The sequence below is a fragment of the Medicago truncatula genome, chromosome 4, assembly GCF_003473485.1.
Source record: "Medicago truncatula cultivar Jemalong A17 chromosome 4, MtrunA17r5.0-ANR, whole genome shotgun sequence".
Classification (NCBI taxonomy): Eukaryota; Viridiplantae; Streptophyta; class Magnoliopsida; order Fabales; family Fabaceae; genus Medicago; species Medicago truncatula.
This window is the reverse complement of record NC_053045.1, coordinates 17,067,524-17,089,598: the sequence shown is the minus strand read 5'-3', so window position 1 is coordinate 17,089,598 and position 22,075 is coordinate 17,067,524. Positions and strand designations below refer to the sequence as shown.

At 34.2% G+C, this 22,075-nt stretch overlaps 1 protein-coding gene across 2 annotated transcripts; it reads left to right on the top strand.

Moving 5' to 3' along the window:
• Window positions 1–221: 221 nt before the first annotated feature.
• Window positions 222–2,703, top strand: LOC11417742 (protein HIGH ARSENIC CONTENT 1, mitochondrial). 2 transcript variants are annotated; one of them, XM_013608559.3, is made up of 7 exons: window positions 222–380; window positions 475–555; window positions 654–727; window positions 1,142–1,212; window positions 1,327–1,380; window positions 2,053–2,108; window positions 2,487–2,703. In XM_013608559.3, exons 1-7 carry the CDS (start codon window positions 364–366, stop codon window positions 2,641–2,643), a joined length of 510 nt encoding a protein of 169 aa, XP_013464013.1. In that variant the 5' UTR covers window positions 222–363; the 3' UTR covers window positions 2,644–2,703. The 2 variants fall into 2 exon arrangements, with proteins under 2 accessions (XP_013464013.1, XP_003595727.2); XM_003595679.3 differs by lacking the exon at window positions 2,053–2,108.
• Window positions 2,704–22,075: the final 19,372 nt, after the last annotated feature.

The following is a 22,075-nucleotide window of genomic DNA, read 5'->3' as shown; positions in this document are numbered from 1 at the left end:
AAATCATAGTCAACCGATATTTTCCTTCCACCAACGTGGGATCAAATGCTAGACCATTATTAGTGAATTTATAATCATTTTTTCAAACAAAATAAACAAATGGAAAATATGTGCATCCTGCCACTTCTCAATAATATTTTTAATTTTTTTAAGAGGTCAAAATCAATTATAATACCAAACTAAAAAGTCCTCCCCGCACAAGATGTATCAGAATAGACCCAAATACCCTTCATACATATGATTTTGAAAAAGAAAAACACATGGTCAACACTAGGCCTCACAATAAATACCCTTCATACATAAGATTTTGGATTAATTGATAACAACTTTCAAGAGTGCTAAAGTTTATTTACCAAGAAAATAATGGACATGAAGAAGGAGTAAGAGTTTAAAATATTTTCCATTCCATTCTATATTATGTTATAGATGTAATTAAGTCACATTTAAACTCTGATTTCTCTCTAATATTTGCAGTCATCAAGATGTTGTTACCTTAGATGTCCATGCTACCAAAGATCTGCTAGATTCATCTGGTTACAATTATCTTGATGTGAGGTAATTAACAAAGGACCCAGTTTCTTCATTTTTAATTTTCATAATACTTTTAAAAGAAGAAATCAAAGTCTTTATCTTTCTTTTGTCCACTGAAATAGGACTGTGGAGGAATTCAATAAAAGCCATGTTGAGAATGCTATTAACGTCCCCTATTTGTTCAGCACAGAAGAAGGTAGGTAAATTTACTTGTCTTCAGATTCAATTTTCTGCTCCTTATAGGCAGAGGTAGCTACAAAGTATCAGTAATAATATATTTAACAAATTTTAGTTTGTAAATGTTATTAGATGCTCAATCAGAATTTTATGATTTTGATATGTAATAATATGTGTTCAGAGTCCCGCATCGGGATAGGTGATGACCTGAAAATGTGTTTATTAGTTGGGGCAATCCTCACCTCACAAACCGATTTTGTGAGATTGTTTGGGCTCAACAACGATTTCTAAGAATATGATTTTCAAAATTGTATACATAAATATATATATATATATTTTTTTTTATCAGGATATACATAAATATCTAACTGGCGATATATTAAATTAAACCGTTACTCATATAACAAATGATGTGCTTACAAATGATCAACAGGACGGGTGAAAAATCCAGATTTTGTTAACCAAGTAGAAGCAATATATAAGAGTGAGGATCACTTAATTGTGGTAAGAATAATTCATAGCCTTTTAGTTTTCTAAAATATAAAACAATATGCATAAATCAGGAAAAGATCAAATATATACACACTAATGTATGATTATAATGGATTAAAAATTTAGGCTTGTAATGCTGGAGGAAGATCAAGTCGAGCCTGGGTTGATCTCCATAATTCAGTAAGTCTATGACCAACCTCAAATTCTCAATTTTGATTATTGCTACTTATCTTTATTAATTTACCCTAAAAATAATTAGGATTTCAATTATCTTAATATATAAATTTAGGCCTCATTTGTTTCAAATTTATTTTAGAAAAGAACTATTTTTTTCTAAAAGAAAAATCAATTTTGTCATTTTTCAGTGTTTGTTTAAAATCTTAAAAAAATCATTTTATATAAAAAAAACTCTTTTGACTCTAAAATAAAAAACTATTCGTACTTTTCCCAAAATCTATTTTTTTCAAATTCAAGCAGGTAATACATAAACAAGTTAAAAATCATTTATTTTTTGTAGTAAACAAGCAAAAATAGCCTCAGATTTTTTTTTTAGAATCTCTAAAAAAAAAAAACTCTAAATTTTTCTAACACAAAATCTATTTCTTTTTAAAGCTCAAACAAACAGACCGTTAATCATATGAAACAAAAAACAAAAAATTTAAATTATTGTTATGTTTATTGCTAAGGAAAGATCATCTCTATTTGTTTAAAATAAATGAATAATTCTATTTAGTGAGAGATAGATACAAAAATAAATAAAAATAGTAAGTCCTATCATTAAATAAGTCTCATCAGTATTAATTAATTACATATTTTTTTTTTAAATTTTATTGTATTTTTATCTCTTCACAGGAAAGAATTGGAGATGATAATAAATGGATCCTAACTCTTTTATTGCTAGCTAAGTGGTAACATTCCATGTAACTTCAAAATACACAATTTAAATTTCATCATAGATGTTTGTAAAATGACCATTAAAAGCATCCACCATAGAGAAATCCATTTTGTGTATGTAATGGGTCTCATGGGTACACATTATATGAATTTATATTTTTTTTCTTCTAATAATACTATTTAATAAGCACTCGATTCCTTTAGCATGCACAAATTTTTTAACTGAAATCCACTAATCATTTATCAATAACTCTATATCATTATATTATTATTTTTTATATTAAAGAGGCGTGGGTAGAATGAGTGCTTACTTGAGACCTTCCATCTGTTAAACATTCAAAATTATTTTTCTTTAATATATGATATGATATGATGTGGTAATTAATGAGCAGGGATTTAAACATATTGTTAACATGGGGGGAGGCTATTCTGCGTGGGTGGATGCTGGATTTGCAGGTGATGACAAGCCTGCAGAAGAGCTTAAAACAAGTTGCAAGTTTCGTCCATAATTTTACACATGGGGCTATGTATTTCCCCAAAGCATTGTGAACATCGAAAGCATGTCGTATTTTTTAATTGGGTTAATTAAGTTTTTAGTCCTTATAAATATTTAGAATTTTGTTTTTAGTCCCCACAAAATAAAATCACACTTTTTAGTCCTTATAAAATTTTCCATCAACATTTTTAGTCCTTATAAAATTTTTCATAAGCATTTTTAATCCCTATAAAATTTTTCCATCACCATTTTTAATCCCTAAAATACTTAAGGAAAATATCACAGAAACTAAAAAGTATGATTTTATTTTATAGGGACTAAAAACAAAACTGTCAATATTTATAGGACTAAAAATTTAATTAACCCTTTCTAATTTTATGAACACAGCTTTATACGTAAACGTTAAAGCTTTGTGTATCTTTCTTTGTATAATAATAAGTGGTACTCTTATAAATGGATCTGGACCATGAATGTTTCTTTTAATTAGTTTTAGTTATAAACAACAATCCAATCCAAATGAAATAAATATTGTACTATATACATAAAACTATTAATATTATTAATTCCTATGTCCTGGTCTTATTCTTGTGCAAAGATTCATAGTCTTACATACTAAATTAATATCTACACCACCTAGAAAACGGCATATATAACCACCTACACAAGCAGTACCTCCATGAAGTTGACTATATAATAAAGGCACTTTACTCAATCACTTAGTCCCTCCGGACTAGTGTTTGCGCATGTGTACCACCATGAGAATCAGGAACAACATGACCACTTTGCAAGATGAGATGGACCCACCACGTGTGCGACACGTGGGCGGGTCACGACAGCTTACTAAGTATCCCAGAAAGCTTTGCCATGCATGTCGGGACACCTAGCGGATCCTTGAGGTCTATACCCGAAGTACTGGGCTCCCATCTCTGATAAGTACTCAAAAGTAACATATTTTATGTGTTAATCTAGGCTTAAGCGTACACAATGTCGAGAGCAAAGAGTTGTACGCTTACAACACGGTTCTGAAGAGAAGATCAACACGCTTAAGCGTGCCTTAGCTCGCTTAAGCAAGCAAGTTCCAGAGAGTTCCAGTTTGTGTACGCTTACTGCTCGCTTCCTGCACACTAAAGCGAAGTTCATCAGCTGCAAGTGGATAAGGCACACGTGGCAGTTCCTAAATGGCCAACAAAAGATATTTTGGTAGCACACTTAAGTGACCGTAGCACGGTTAAGCGTGCAGACACGAATCTTGCCCATGTAAATAGTTTTCGCTTCTCTTTCCACATTATTCTACTACTGTTTTATTACATTTTTCTGGTTTTGAGAGGGAGACTAGGGCTTTTCTAGAGAGAGAAACACAAAGCAAGGTTGTTAGGAGTAGTTTCATACCAAGATTTGTTGAGACATCATGAATCTTAGCATTGAATCTTCATCTTTCTTTCATCCTTTGCGAAGCTTGCATAGACATATGTAGCTACATCTACGCTTGTGAGTTTTGAGGTATTCAAACAAGCTATTACGTAAACTCTTGATCTTTTAATATATGGTTCTAGCTTATTTATTCAATATTGTTATTATTCTTGCATTTAAAGCTTTATTTAAGATTTGAAATGTTATTGACAAATACTTTTGGATCTAAGATTAAAATAATAATCTATCTAAGTTTTCATTCTAGACATAGGATTTAATCTTTGATAATCACTTTGTAATCAAGAACTTAATGCTTTTTGGTCGTTTAATAGGTTGGGAAATCGTCGATTAAATGATCCAATCAACATTGTGATTATTTAAATAGTTTGGGAAATCGACTTTTAAATAATCCATTAGAAATCACGACATTATTTGGACACGAATGATGTTATTGAATGATTGTGATAATATCGTTTAAAGAGTTAGAATCCGTTATTTGGTCGAGAGATTGCAGTTGTTACGCTTGGTTGATTATCTCTAATCCCTAGTGAAATAGCCCTATCTCGTCCCGATTTACTTTTTTGTCGAATAGTTAAAATAGTTTTACACAAACAAACTTTTATACCCAAACACCTAATATGATAAATGATGTTGAAATGCTTAAGATATACGCAACTCCCTGCAGAAACGATCCTATTATACTCACGTGTAAATAGTTATATGACATGTAAAAATCTTACATCAATCTCACACTTCGACAAAATCTCCCATCTCTTTTGTCACGTGACTGATATCTAAGGAAAGGAAGACGAAGAAGGGATTAAGCTGGTATCGGACATGGACGAGAAACCGTTCAATAAAGTTCTGGTTTGCTTTAGTTCTTGGCTAATATAAATACAACGAGTCATTCCTTTGTGGACTTATCACTTTTACAAACTAGAAAATACATTGACCCTTATAGAGCACATCACTACAAAGGTTGGTACTATTGTGCTTGCCATAAGTACAATTGGTGCCCACCGTGGGGTCCAAGTAAAACTTTCCCAGGACGCACTTCGTTTATTCAATCATTACATTTCCGACCATTAATACCAACCATGATGGAAGAGTTGCGTCGACAAAATGAAGTGTTGCAAGCCACCGTCTAGACTATCCAACAACACCAACAAGAACGTAAGTAAGATATGCGAGATGGGTTGGAGGTGGAAGACCATCAACCCCTATCAGCTGAGATCTTGAATGCGCCTATTCCTTACAGCTTCAAGTTGTAACGCCCTAGTCGTTATTTTATTTATTTTGATTTATTTAGAGTCTTTTATATGATTTTAAATAATATTTGTTGATTATGTGGTGTGTCATATTTTATTATATGGTTTATTTTAATATTAATTAGAATAATGTGTGAATTAATATTAGTATGGAGTTTTGGGGGTTATATTTTAATTAAAGGAATTAAGTGGAGTTAATTAGAATTAAGGGGGAGTTAAGTAAGGAGTTGGAGAAGTCAGAAAATAGTTTTACGTACAAGCACCTTGGGGAGAAAAGCTAGGAGAAGAGTCAAGAAGGAAGATTCTGAATTTTGTAGAGTTTGATCTTCAATTAAGGTAAGGGTGAGGCTAACTCTCGATGATCATAATATATAATTTCTGAAAATTGATTTAACATGAATGTTCTTGAAATAGGAATTGGGGAATTAGGGTTCTAATACTGATTTTGAGTTGAAAGGTGTAGGAGACATGTTAATTATGCTTAGAATCATGTTCAGATCATTTTTAGGATTCTGTAACATTGCTGTAATCAGAATTGGGAAAGGTTGGGAATGTTGGAGAGAATTTGAGAGATTATGCAAGATTGTTGGAATGAACTGAATTGTTGTTGTTGATGTATGTTTTATGTTCCTTTAGATACCTAGTTGTATATTGAACCTGTAAACATCTGTTGAAAAACGTTTTGGTTGATCAGGGGATTAAAATTGGGTTTTGGAATGAGAAAGAGTTGAAACCCGTAAGTTTTTGCACTGCCCAAATGAATGGTCGCTTAAGCGAACGACCCGTCGCTTAAGCGAGCATTCAAGTACGCAACCCAAAATTCTGAATGTCAGTTCGCTTAAGCGAACCATGAGCGAACCCGTAAGCGAAAAATTAATTCCTCTCTGCCAGAAGTTCGCTTAAGCAAATTGCAAGCGAACCGTTGGCGCACGGAACCCCAACTTTCTGTGAGCCGGTCGCTTAAGCGAGCCAGCCGTCGCTTAAGCAAAGAAGGTCTTAGTCAGCCACTTTTTGAATTTTACTTCGTGCACTAGGGGATCCTTTTGAGCATTTTAAAATGTTTCTTTCAACTTGTATAACCTTTGTATATGCACTGAATCCTACTGAAACTCTTTGATAATCAAATTAGTTGAATCTTGTGAATTTTGGATATGATTGAATATGAAACTATGGGAATATTTATACTATGTTGATGAATCTTGCTATTGAGAGTCGTTATGTCATAGTTAACTAAGAGGTGGAGTATGTCATAATTAATTATGTACATTTGTTGTCGTCGTTGCTGTTGTTGAGTTGTATGTAGATATACACAAGTGGAGTCAGTTGCATAAGCATATAAAAATATTTGTTGATTATGTTGCCCTGGAACGCCTTGTCGTTCAAAGCGGGAGGACTCATGTCCTGGAACACTTTGTTGTTCAAAGCGGTGAGGGCTTATGCCCTGATGAATGCTTTAACCATTCAATATCCACTGAGGGCTTCTGCCTTGTAAATTGGTACCACATGCATAGTCGCATTGTTGAGGAGTCTTAGAGGTGTTGTCATGTCATTGCATGAGTCGTCATTGTCGTTGGTCGAATTGCCATATTATTGATGATGTTGATGATTATGAGAAATATATGTATATTGGATATTCATTGATATTTTAGGGTGTTAGATTCAATTGATGATATTATATATTATTATTATTGTTTGTGAATCTCACCCCTTCTGCTTGGAAATGTTGCCCTTCCTATGGGTAACCTGCAGGTGATCCTGAGTAGTAGGTGGTGTGTAACGCCCTAGTCGTTATTTTATTTATTTTGGATTTATTTAGAGACTTTTATGTGATTTTAAATAATATTTGTGATTTATGTGGTTGCATTATTTTATTATATAGTTTATTTTAATAATAATTAGAATAAGTGGGAAATTAATATTATTTTGGAGTTTGGGGAGTTAATTAGGATTTAATAGAATTAAGGGGAGTTTAATGAATTAAAGGGAAGTTACATTTGGGGAGTTAAGAAAAGAAAAAGTCAGAAAACGTTTTTACGTGAGGTAAGGGTGAGGGTGAGGGTGAGGTTTATTTCCATCAACATTTGGGAGAAAAGGGAGAGAAGAGCAAGTAGAGCCAAGGGAATCAATTGCTGTGCATTTCTTTATGCAAAACTAAGGTAAGGGTGAGGTTTATTTCAATAGTGTAGTTGATAAATTCTGATTTTGATTTTAACAGGTTTATGTGAGAATTGGGAATTTTGGGGTTTATGTTGAATTATGGGTTTTCTGAGTGAATTGAGCATAGAGGTTGATGTTTTGGGGTTAGAAATAGGTTCTGAGTGTGTACAACATTTCATTTCATATCTGTAAACTAATTTGGTAAACTAATTTGGGGAGTGAATTTGACGAAAATGGGATTTTTGGGAAAAACCTACATTCTGCCCGTACAGAAGTTCATCGCTCGCCTCGCGAGCAGTCTATGCTCGCCTTAGCGAGTGAGCAACTTCATGGCTCGCCCCGCGAGCAAGCCAACTCGCCATGGCGAGTACCCGTGAGAAAAACATGATTTTTGAATTGTTGTTATAAGTTGTAATATGGATAGTTTTAAGCGCCTAGATGATTTTAGAGTGGTCTGGGACAATTTTCAGATTAAAAAGATGAATAGGGAACTTAAAAATTAAGATTTAGTGAGAAAAATGTCAAAACTCCCGAGAGCACCTGTTTTGAGTTCGCCACGGCGAGCAGCCTTTTTCTTGTGCTCGCCATAGCGAGTAGAAGTACTCACGAGGCGAGTTGCCTAGTTTTCAGAGCTGTTTGTATTTAATTGAAGAATGTTGGATGATATTGATGTTAAGCATGATTATGATTAATTGTGCAGTTTTCTGGAATTACTGAATTGATTGTAATGACCTATTGAAGTCTGTGATGTATGTTACATTAATTAAATCATACATGGAGTTTAATTAGCGAAGTTGTAAGTCATATGTACATATATGCATTGTCAAGTTGTATGTAGATATACACAAGTGGAGTAAGTTGTATAAGTATAAAAGCGGGAGGGCTTTGGCCCTGGAACGCCTTGTCGTTCAAAGCGGTGGAACACTTTGTTGTTCAAAGTGGTGTTTAGCAGTGAGAACTTATGTCCTGAAATGAATGCTTTAACCATTCAATTAGCGGTGAGGGCTCCGGCCCTGAATATGGTACCACATGCATGTGCATCGTAGAGGAGTCTTAGTGGAGTTGTTGAGTATTGCATGAGTAGGTTAAGGTTAAGGATTTGGGATATAAGAGAAAAATAAGTAGGTTAAGGATTTTTATAAATAGGAGAGACCTAGTTTAGAAAAAACATAATGTACGATCAATTTTGGAGAAAAGGGAGAAAAAGCCAAGAGAAGGGAGAAGACCTAGGAAAGATGCGATTTCATTCTTTAAGGTAAGGGTGAGACTAACTTTGCAATTCTATTAACTATGTGAATCAACGGTTACATTTAACATGAATTAGGATGAGTTTAAGAGGAATCGGAAATTAGGTCAAATTGATTGAATTGATGATTAAATGGTGGAAACTTGTTAAAAAGATGTAGAAACTGTCCTTAGACCTTAGATAATGATTATGATGAATTATGTAATCGAGATTAGGCTTAAAACCATGAGAGTTGATGATTTTTAGGTGAAAACTGCATTCTGCCCTTAGCGACATTCATCGCTCGCCTCCCGAGCTATGATCCTCGCCACGGTGAGTGATGAACTTCATCTCTCGCCACGCGAGTAGCCTTTCCCCGCCTCGCAAGTTGCACGTTGCAGCTCGCCACGACGAACAGTTGAACTCGCCTAGCGAGCTAGACTAGAGAGCATGTTGAATTCTGTATTTTTGACTTTTGAGTTGAACCTTAGATGCTTTTGAGTGCCTAAAGATGTTTATTAATGATTAAATGATAACTTAGAATGAGATTGGCTTCGTTCTAACGAATTTCTTCTCAAGCAAATCTTCTAACTGTTTCTTCAACTCAACTAACTCGGAAGCAGACATACGTAAGGTGCCATCGACACCGGCTTCGTTCCACGAACAAGATCAATAGAAAACTCAACTTCCCTCTCTGGAGGCACATCAGGAATTTCATCTGGAAAAACTTCAGGAAAATCGCATACCACTTGTAGCTTATCAATCACTGCCTGATTCTCAATAGATAAAGAAGCCATCAAAGAATACATCAAAATACCATCGCGTTCCAGTTGCTTCAGCTGCTTAGTAGATAAGAACTCTGCTCCACTTTCCTCTTCGACGGAAGAGAAATACACTGACTGACTAAAACAATTGATATGAACATGGTTGTACTCTACCCAATTCATATCAAGAATCACATCCATACCGCTCAAAGGTAGACAAACTAAATCCATTTCAAAATCACGACCAAACATAGACAAAGGACATCTCAAACATACGAGAGAAGTAGTCACCGAACCCTTAGCTGGAGTTTCGACAACCATCTCTCCATTCATATCAGACAAATCAAGATCCAAAGTAGAAACACAATCGAAAGCAATAAAACAATGCGTAGCAGCTGTATCAATAATAGCAACTAATGGAGTATTATTAATATAGCAAGTACCTCTGATCAAACGATCCTCATTCTCTGTCTGAGTACCAGCCAGAGCAAAAACTCGACCCGTAGTAGGCGCCCTCTTAGGCTGCTTGCATTGGGAACCAATATGACCCTCCTCTTTGCCATTAAAACACACGATATCACCATGTTTGCAATCAGCTAATGTGTGACCCTTCTTGCCACACCGGAAACACTTCTTCACCTCCTCAGGACAAACAGTACTCTTGTGGCCTTTCTCACCACAATTGAAACAAGTAATCTCAGCAGGAACATCCTTTTTCTTAGGCCGTCTCTCCTCGACCATCCTCTGTTTGCCCTTATCAGTAGGGGCACTATAGGGCTTAGGGCGACTCTGCTGGCCCTTAGTCTTCCGCTCATTAACAACCTTGTAATGAGCTCTGGTGTCCTCCTCATAGATTCTGCAGCTATTCATCAAATCTGGAAAAACTCGGATCTGTTGGTATCCGATCGCCCTCTTAATGTCAGGCCTCAAACCATTCTCGAACTTGATGCATTTCGAGAACTCAGCAGTCTCAGCAGTATAATGTGGATAGAACTTTGCCAACTCCACGAACTTGGCAGCATACTCGGTCACAGACATGTTTCCTTGCTTTAGCTCAAGTAACTCGATCTCTTTCTTCCCGCGAACATCTTCCGGAAAGTATCTTCTCAGGAACTCTCTCCTGAACACTGCCCAACTCACAGCAGCACCGTCTTGCTCTAGGTTAGGCAGAAGGCTAACCCACCAATCAACAGCTTCCTCAGCTAGCTGATGCGTACCGAATCGCAATTTCTGAACCTCAGTGCACTGCATCACACGGAAAATCCTCTCAATCTCCTTAAGCCACGTCTGGGCTCCATCGGGGTCATATCTTCCTTTGAAGGTTGGAGGATGATTCCTCATGAAATTCTCCAACATCCTAGTCTCAGCATTCACAACAGTATTCGCGTTAGGTTGTTGTCCCACAGCTTGGGCAACAGCTTGTAGAGCAGCAGCTAACGCAACATCGTTTCTTCCAGCCATTTCTGATATTCTACATCAAGTAGCAACAACAACATAAGATAGTAATACAAATATTACTAAGACTCGACAAGACTCTTCTAATTGGCCGGACGGACCGACCTGCTCTGATACCAATTGTAACACTCCGTTTTCCCAAAATAAAAATTTCTTAACAATTATCAGAGTAAACGTCATGAACGGGATATCACATTCAAACATAATCTAAAAATAGTTAAATAACAATTTAACTTTCAACAAATATCTCAAACATTGCAGCGGAAATTAATTCAAAATCCATAAATCGTTTTGGCACGTAGGGCCCCATTAAAATATCTCAAATAAGTTCATCAACATCATAAATATCATAAATGAACACGTAAAGGAAAGAAGCATGCATAACATAAACCCCATCCCGTTACGTATCAGAGCGACCTAGACGACTCAGTGAGGCAAGGCCACTCACGACAGCAAACTGAACACTAAGCTCGATCACCTGCAAGTTACTCATACGAAGAGCAACATTTCCAAGCAGAAGGGGTGAGATTTCACAAAACAATAATATTAATCAATATAATTCAACAATCATAATTAACAACTTAAACATCTTTGCATCTTTGGATAAACAATTATCAAGTAATCACATCATTCAATCATCATCAATAACAAAACATCTTTTGACTCGACAATGCAACAATGCAAATCTAAACCTCTTTATGCATGTGGTACCAATCAGGGCATGAGCCCCCAACATCATAGTATTAATATACTTTTAAGGCATCGTGGTGAGGACAAAGCTCAATTCGTGGTGAGGACAAAGCTCCAGGGCATGAGCCCCCAACAAAAGTATGCTAATGCATGGACTCAATCAATCTAAAACAATCTTAATCAACATCTCAATATGCATCCAATAATTTGGAGCTCAACAACATCTTATTCATCATGTATAGACTCATGCAACTTAGTTAAATAACAGCAGCAACATAATCAGATCACAACAACATCATAATTTCATAACAACAATTCATTTCAACAACATCTAGTTTATTCAAGAATAATTCAAGTAATGCATTTAATCGTTAAATCACATTACAAACAACTTAACAGTTCTTAACAACTTCACAGATTCCGGCTAACATCTTAAATAGGTTTCATTACTACCTAATGTTCCATTCCTAATCAATTCATTCAACTCAGGTCACGACTTTATCAAAAGCATTCAGTTCTGGAAGTGCTCGCGAGGCGAGAGCATCTGCTCGCCATGGCGAGTACTTGCCAGATTTCCAACTATGGTTGTTCCAGGTTCAATCTTGTTCTAAGTCATCCTCTAATCTTTAATACACAACGAAAGGCACTCAAAAGCATCTAAGGTTCAACTCAAAAGTCCAAAATAGGAAAATTCGACATGCTCTCTGGTCATGCTCGCTATGGCGAGTAAGGTTGCTCGCTGTGGCGAGCTACGACTTGTAACTCGCGAGGCGAGGGATAATGGCTCGCGTGGCGAGCGATGAACTTCATCCCTCGCGAGGCGAGGATCATCGTTCGCCAGGGCGAGCGATGAATGTTGGCTCGGGCAGAATACAGTTTTCTTCAAAAATTCATCTAACTCATGGTTTAAAGCCTAATTTCGATTCCAGAATTCATCCTATTCATAATCTAAGGTCATAGTACAGTTTCTACATCAATCTAATCAATTTTCACCGTTTGATCATCAATTTTAGAGATTTGACCTAGTTTTCGGTTTCTCCAATTCAATCCTAATTCTTGCTAATTAATCATCAGAATTATAAGAATTAACATTACTGAATCGTTAGTCTCACCCTTACCTTAATGTGAAGAAATCGCAGCCTTCCTAGCCTCTCTTGCTCTTCTCTTGGTTTTTCCTCCTTTTCTCCAAAAACAGTCGTACGTGCAAAACGTTTTCTAAAACTTAGGTCTTTCCTTTTTATATCTCCTCCTAATATCTTATCTTATCTCACTTTCTCCCCCAAAACTCTCTAAAATCTCAAAACAGCCCTCAACTAAATATTTTATTTTATTTTCAAATCTGATTTTATTTAACAATAAAATAAGTCTCATAATCTCATCAAATCATCAAAACACATCAAAATCGTCCAAATCATCTAAATCGTCATAAATCAACAAAATTCACACATATATTATATAAATATAATATAATCGTCTAAACTCGATTAGAAGAGTTATCATGATAAGCGTAGGAAGGCCCTTGAGTTTCAGGAGGGTGATCATGTATTTCTGAGGGTTACTCCTATGACGGGTGTAGGACTTGCATTGAAGTCGAGGAAGTTGACTCCAAAGTTCATTGGTCCGTATCAGATTTCAGTGAAGGTTGGAACAGTGGCATATAGAGTTGGTTTGCCACCACATCTTTCGAACTTGCATGATGTGTTTCATGTGTCGCAACTTCGGAAGTATTTAGCGGATCCTTCGCATGTTATTCCAAGAGATGATGTGTAGGTAAGAGACAACCTTACAATGGAGACCTTACCGTTGAGGATTGAAGACCGTGAGGTGAAGAAGTTGAGAGGCAAGGATATACCTCTAGTGAAGGTTGTTTGGGGTGGAGTAACCGGTGAGAGTTTGACTTGGGAGCTGGAGAGTAAGATGCGGGAGTCGTATCCAGAGTTGTTTGATTGAGGTAAGATTTCGAGGACGAAATTCCCTAGTCGTTATTTTACTTATTTTGGATTTATTTAGAGTCTTTTATGTGATTTTAAATAATATTTGTGATTTAAGTGGTGTGCATTATTTTATTATATAGTTTATTTTAATAATAATTAGAATAAGTGGGAAATTAATATTATTTTGGAGTTTGGGGAGTTAATTAGGATTTAATAGAATTAAGGGGAGTTTAATGAATTAAAGGGAAGTTACATTTGGGGAGTTAAGAAAAGAAAAAGTCAGAAAACGTTTTTACGTGAAAACAGTCAGTTTTGGGAGAAAAGGGAGAGAAGAGCAATTAGAGCCAAGGGAATCAATTTGCTGTGCATTTCTTTCTGCAAAACTAAGGTAAGGGTGAGGTTTATTTCAATAGTGTAGTTGATAAATTCTGATTTTGATTTTAACAGGTTTATGTGAGAATTGGGAATTTTGGGGTTTATTTTGAATTATGGGTTTTCTGAGTGAATTGAGCGTAGAGGTTGATGTTTTGGGGTTAGAAATAGGTTCTGAGTGTGTACAGCATTTCATTTCATATATGTAAACTAATTTGGGGAGTGAATTTGAGGAAAATGGGATTTTTGGGAAGAACCTGCATTCTGCCCGTACAAAAGTTCATCGCTGGCCTCGCGAGTAGTCTGTTCTCGCCTTAGCGAGTGAGCAACTTCATGGCGGGCCCTGCGAGCAAGCCAACTCGCCATGGCGAGTACCCGTGAGAAAAACATGATTTTTGAATTGTTGTTATAAGCTGTAATATGGATAGTTTTAAGTGCCTATATGATTTTAGAGAGGTCTTAGACAATTTTCAGATTAAAAAGATGAATAGGGAACTTAAAAATGAAGATTTAGTGAGAAAAATGTCAAAACTCCCGAGACCACCTGTTTTGAGTTCGCCACGGCGAGCAGCCTTTTTCTTGTGCTCGCCATAGCGAGTAGAAGTACTCGCGAGGCGAGTTGCCCAGTTTTCAGAGCTGTTTTTATTTAATTGAAGAATGTTGGATGATATTGATGTTAAGCATGATTATGATTAATTGTGCATTTTTCTGGAATTACTGAATTGATTGTAATGACCTGTTGATGTCTGTGATGTATGTTACATTAATTAAATCATACATGGAGTTTAATTAGCGGAGTTGTAAGTCATATGTACATATATGCATTGTCAAGTTGTATGTAGATATACACAAGTGGAGTCTGTTGTATAAGTATAAAAGCGGGAGGGCTCTGGCCCTGGAACGTCTTGTCGTTCAAAGCGGTGGAACACTTTGTTGTTCAAAGCAGTGTTTAGCGGTGAGGACTTATGTCTTGAAATGAATGCTTTAACCATTCAATTCGCGGTGAGGGCTCCGACCCATAATATGGTACCACATGCATGTGCATTGTAGAGGAGTCTTAGTGGAGTTGTTGAGTATTGCATGAGTTGATGTTGTTGGTTATGGTTTCTATTTATTGTTGATGTTGATAATGGTGATATATTGATTATATGTTGATGAATTATTTTCTATTAGGGTGTTAGATTCAATTGATTGATTTATTATCTATATTATTGTTGTAAATCTCACCCCTTCTACTTGAAAATGTTGCCCTTCCTATGGGTAACTTGCAGGTGATCCTGAGTAGTAGGTGGTGGCTCAAGTGTCTAGGGCTCTGATACGTACGAGATGGAATTTTAATGCTTACTTTCATTCCTATGTATCAAATTTTGGAAATTGCTGATGTAGCCCTATTGTTGTTTGAATTTATTTTGATGAGGCTTTTATGCCAGGATGATTTTATGGAGAATTAAACAGTTGTCGTTGTTGCTTTTAATGCAAATATTCCGCTGCAAAATTAATGATGTTGTGAAGGATGTTTAATTAAATAGTTTTATATTCTATTTAAGAAAATTTGAATTAGTAGTGTGACATGCGCGTTTGGGATTTACTCTGATGTATGGGTATTTATTAATAAATTGTTTTTGGGTAACGGGGTCTTACATGGTGGCTCAATGTCCAGGGCTCTGATACGTACGGGATGGAATTTATTTGCTTATTTTCATTCCTATGTATCAATTTTGGAACATGCTGATTGTAACGCCCTCTCTAATTATTTGATTATTTTAAATGAGTTTAGAATATACTTATATGATTTGTGTGATTTATATGATTTATTTTGATAAGTGATATTTTGTTATGATATATGTTATATATTTATTAATATAATATATATGCTATTTGATTTATTAATATAATATATATGTTATTTGATTTAGAAATATATATATGATTCGTTATAGAAATATATACATGATTTGTTATAGAAATAGATGTTATTTATCATAGAAATATGTATGATTTGTTGTAGAAATATATATAATCTGTTATAGAAATATGTATGATTTGTTGTAGAAATATATATAATCTGTTATAGAAATATAAATGATTTGTTATGGAAATATATATATGTTATAGAGATATATTTGTTATTTATTATTGTTATAGAAATATTTTATATATATGTATATATTAGAATAGAATATTAATATTTGGATTTAAGAGAAAAATAAGTAGGTTAAAGATTTATATAAATAGGAGAGACCTAGTTTAGAAAAACATAACGTACGTACGACTGCTTTTGGAGAAAAGGGAGAAAAGCCAAGAGAAGAGGGAGAGACCTAGAGGGGCTGCGATTTCCTGATTATAAGGTAAGGGTGAGACTAACTTTGCAATTCTATTAAGTATGTGAATCAATGGTTAAGTCTAACATGAATTAGGATGAGTTTAAGAAGAATCGGAAATTAGGTCAAATTGATAGAATTGATGATTAAACGGTGGAAACTTGTTAAAAAGATGTAGAAACTGTCCTTAGACCTTAGATAATGATTTAGATGAATTATGGAATTGAAATTAGGCTTAGAACCTTGTTAGATGATGATTTTCGTGTAGAAAGTGCATCATGTCCGAGCCTAGATTCATCGCTCGCCACGGCGAGCTATGATCCTCGCCTCGCGAGTGATGATCTTCATCGCTCGCCACGCGAGCCTTCCCCTTCGCCTCGCGAGTGTTTTGGTATTGCTCGCCATTGCGAGCAACCTTACTCGCCATAGCGAGCTAAGGCAGAGAGCATGTTAGATTTTGTGTTTCGACCTTTTGAGTTGAACCTTAGATGCCTTTGAGTACCTTTAGGTGCCTACTATTGATTAGAGAATGATTTAGAACGAGATTGAACCTAGAACAACCTTAGTTGGAAAGTTGGCTTGTACTCGCCACGGCGAGCAGATGCTCTCGCCTCGCGAGCACTTCCAGAATTGAGTGTTTTAGTGCATTGTGAGACTTGAGTTGCTTGGATTGGTTAGAAATGAACTTTAGGTACATAGCGTGACCTATTAAAGATAATGATTGTGAATTGTGAAGCTATATTGAAATGCTAAGTGTTTATAATGTGATTTATTGATTGATTGCATTACTTGAATTATTATTGAATGATTAGGAAGTTGTTGAAAATGAATTGATATTAAGCTGTTGATATGATCTGATTATGCTGTTATTGTTATTTAACTAAGTTGCATGAGTTGTTGTTGATTATCATTTGATATTGTTATATCCTGAGATGTTTATGTGTCGCCTAGGTTGTTGTTGTTGGTTATGTGAAATATTTATATGCCTTATGTGGAAGATGTTTGATGCTTAAGTTGTTGATGCTTCACATTAATATTGTTATGTTGTGAATTGCAATTGATATATTGATATCTCTCTATTGTTGTGTGATTTGACTGTGCTACTGCTGTTACTTAACTAAGTGCATGATGTCTATATATATATATTATGAAATGATGACGTTTAGCTCCAAATTATTGGATGCATGATGATATGTTGATTACGATGATTACGGTGTTTTGTTGTTAAGAGTCCATGCATAGCATTTCATTGAGCTTTGTCCTCACCACGATTAGGAGCTTTGTCCTCCGCACGTTTTAGGAGCTTTGTCCTCCGCACGATAAAAGTATATTAATACTTATGATGACGATTGGTACCACATGCATATAAGTGTCTAAGTTGCATTGTCGCATATGTCGAGTCAAGGTCGTTGTTGATGAATTATCATCCATGAGTTGTTAAGTTGTCGATGAATTATCATCCATGAGTTTGTCGAGTTGTGTTCTACCCATGTGTTGTTAAAGAAGTACCTACGAAGATTGTACGATGTGAATTATATGATGTTGACTAAAATATTGCTATGTTGTTTAACATGTTGGTTATGATATTGTCATGTTGCTACGTTGTTTAAGATATTGATTATGATATTGTTATGTTGCTATGTTGTTTAACATGTTGATTATGATACTGTTATGTTGCTACGTTGTTTAAGATATTGATTATGATATTGTTACGTTGCTATGTTGTTTAAGATAATGATTATGATATTGTTAAATTGTTATGATGTTGTGTATAATTGTTACTATTAAGTGATGAATATGTTGTTCTATATATGATTAATATTATTAAGTGAATATTATGTTATGTTATTGATGATGATCGAATGTTGTGATTACTTGGTAATTGTTTATCAAAGATGCTATGATGTTTAAGATGATATTGTTTAAGATGTTTATGTTGAAGATTTATGATGTTGATTTTGGTGTTAGTATGTGTTGATTATATTTTCATAAAAAGATGAATATGTTGTTGTTATATTATTATATTATGAAGAGATGATGTATATATAATTATTATTATTATTAAGTGAATATCATGCTATGTTGTTGTTATATTATTATATTATGACGAGATGATGTATATATAATTATTATTATTATTAAGTGAATATCATGTTACGTTGTTGTTATATTATTATAAGAAGATGTTTATGTTATGATGTAGATAATTATTACTATTAATAAGAGATGATTATATTGTGTTGTTTTAAAGTTATTAGTGATGATGATTACATGATGATATCTATGAGTTGTTAAGTGTACTTGATGATGTTTATGTTAAATTGATAAGTTGTCTTTTATTAATGAATTGGTAATGAGATGTTTGATGAATAATTATTATTATGAATTAATGATGTTGTTATGTTGTATATGAATTAGGATTAAGATGTTGTTATGCTATATATGAACTATGACTATGATGTGATGATCTATGTTTGTTACGATTTGGTTAATATGTGTTAAATGATAATTAGAAGTTGGTTGAGTTATTAAGAATTATTACATGAAGAATTATTATTACTAATAGATGAAGTTATTTGTGTTGTTAAATATAATTATTGAATTATATGCTTGATATTATTGTTTTGTGAAATCTCACCCCTTCTGCTTGAAAATGTTGCTCTTCGTATGAGTAACTTGCAGGTATTAATGATTAGTAGGAGTGGTGGCTCAAGTGTCTTTAGGTGCTCTGATACGTAACGGGATGGGAACTTTGTTATTGCTTTCTATTCCTTACGTATTGTTTTTGAAGAATTATGACTATGTTTTTAGAATGGATTTTTATGACATAATTGTAAAGAGGCTTTAGTGCCAAAGACTGTTTTGATTATTGAATAATTTCCGCTGCGAAGTATTAAAGACTTTTTAGTTATTGAATTTTAAAGGATAAATAGTTATTTATACAGTTTATGATTTTAAGAAAAGAATGTGACATTCCGTTTAGGTGAATTACTCTGATTAAATAAATGAAATTTTCACGTTGGGAAAACGGGGTGTTACAATTGGTATCAGAGCTGGTCGGTCTGTCCGGCCAATTAGAAGAGTCGTGTCGAGTTTTGGTAATAGTTATATTACTACCTTTATGCTGTTTGATTAGTTGTTGTTGTGTTTCTGATTAATAGTTATGTTTATTATGTGATCATGTTTGATTGACTAACTTTGATGTGGTTTGCATGTTTTGTTGATGTTTCTATTTAACTATATATGGTTTAGTATGGTTATACAATAATTGAGTTTATTTCTTGTGTGCTTGAATTTCGAGGACGAAATTCTTTTAAGGGGGGGAGAGTAGTAACGCCCTCTCTAATTATTTGATTATTTTAAATGAGTTTAGAATATACTTATATGATTTGTGTGATTTATATGATTTATTTTGATAAGTGATATTTTGTTATGATATATGTTATATATTTATTAATATAATATATATGCTATTTGATTTATTAATATAATATATATGTTATTTGATTTAGAAATATATATATGATTCGTTATAGAAATATATACATGATTTGTTATAGAAATAGATGTTATTTATCATAGAAATATGTATGATTTGTTGTAGAAATATATATAATCTGTTATAGAAATATGTATGATTTGTTGTAGAAATATATATAATCTGTTATAGAAATATAAATGATTTGTTATGGAAATATATATATGTTATAGAGATATATTTGTTATTTATTATTGTTATAGAAATATTTTATATATATGTATATATTAGAATAGAATATTAATATTTGGATTTAAGAGAAAAATAAGTAGGTTAAAGATTTATATAAATAGGAGAGACCTAGTTTAGAAAAACATAACGTACGTACGACTGCTTTTGGAGAAAAGGGAGAAAAGCCAAGAGAAGAGGGAGAGACCTAGAGGGGCTGCGATTTCCTGATTATAAGGTAAGGGTGAGACTAACTTTGCAATTCTATTAAGTATGTGAATCAATGGTTAAGTCTAACATGAATTAGGATGAGTTTAAGAAGAATCGGAAATTAGGTCAAATTGATAGAATTGATGATTAAACGGTGGAAACTTGTTAAAAAGATGTAGAAACTGTCCTTAGACCTTAGATAATGATTTAGATGAATTATGGAATTGAAATTAGGCTTAGAACCTTGTTAGATGATGATTTTCGTGTAGAAAGTGCATCATGTCCGAGCCTAGATTCATCGCTCGCCACGGCGAGCAATGATCCTCGCCTCGCGAGTGATGATCTTCATCGCTCGCCACGCGAGCCTTCCCCTTCGCCTCGCGAGTGTTTTGGTATTGCTCGCCATTGCGAGCAACCTTACTCGCCATAGCGAGCTAAGGCAGAGAGCATGTTAGATTTTGTGTTTCGACCTTTTGAGTTGAACCTTAGATGCCTTTGAGTACCTTTAGGTGCCTACTATTGATTAGAGAATGATTTAGAACGAGATTGAACCTAGAACAACCTTAGTTGGAAAGTTGGCTTGTACTCGCCACGGCGAGCAGATGCTCTCGCCTCGCGAGCACTTCCAGAATTGAGTGTTTTAGTGCATTGTGAGACTTGAGTTGCTTGGATTGGTTAGAAATGAACTTTAGGTACATAGCGTGACCTATTAAAGATAATGATTGTGAATTGTGAAGCTATATTGAAATGCTAAGTGTTTATAATGTGATTTATTGATTGATTGCATTACTTGAATTATTATTGAATGATTAGGAAGTTGTTGAAAATGAATTGATATTAAGCTGTTGATATGATCTGATTATGCTGTTATTGTTATTTAACTAAGTTGCATGAGTTGTTGTTGATTATCATTTGATATTGTTATATCCTGAGATGTTTATGTGTCGCCTAGGTTGTTGTTGTTGGTTATGTGAAATATTTATATGCCTTATGTGGAAGATGTTTGATGCTTAAGTTGTTGATGCTTCACATTAATATTGTTATGTTGTGAATTGCAATTGATATATTGATATCTCTCTATTGTTGTGTGATTTGACTGTGCTACTGCTGTTACTTAACTAAGTGCATGATGTCTATATATATATATTATGAAATGATGACGTTTAGCTCCAAATTATTGGATGCATGATGATATGTTGATTACGATGATTACGGTGTTTTGTTGTTAAGAGTCCATGCATAGCATTTCATTGAGCTTTGTCCTCACCACGATTAGGAGCTTTGTCCTCCGCACGTTTTAGGAGCTTTGTCCTCCGCACGATAAAAGTATATTAATACTTATGATGACGATTGTTACCACATGCATATAAGTGTCTAAGTTGCATTGTCGCATATGTCGAGTCAAGGTCGTTGTTGATGAATTATCATCCATGAGTTGTTAAGTTGTCGATGAATTATCATCCATGAGTTTGTCGAGTTGTGTTCTACCCATGTGTTGTTAAAGAAGTACCTACGAAGATTGTACGATGTGAATTATATGATGTTGACTAAAATATTGCTATGTTGTTTAACATGTTGGTTATGATATTGTCATGTTGCTACGTTGTTTAAGATATTGATTATGATATTGTTATGTTGCTATGTTGTTTAACATGTTGATTATGATACTGTTATGTTGCTACGTTGTTTAAGATATTGATTATGATATTGTTACGTTGCTATGTTGTTTAAGATAATGATTATGATATTGTTAAATTGTTATGATGTTGTGTATAATTGTTACTATTAAGTGATGAATATGTTGTTCTATATATGATTAATATTATTAAGTGAATATTATGTTATGTTATTGATGATGATCGAATGTTGTGATTACTTGGTAATTGTTTATCAAAGATGCTATGATGTTTAAGATGATATTGTTTAAGATGTTTATGTTGAAGATTTATGATGTTGATTTTGGTGTTAGTATG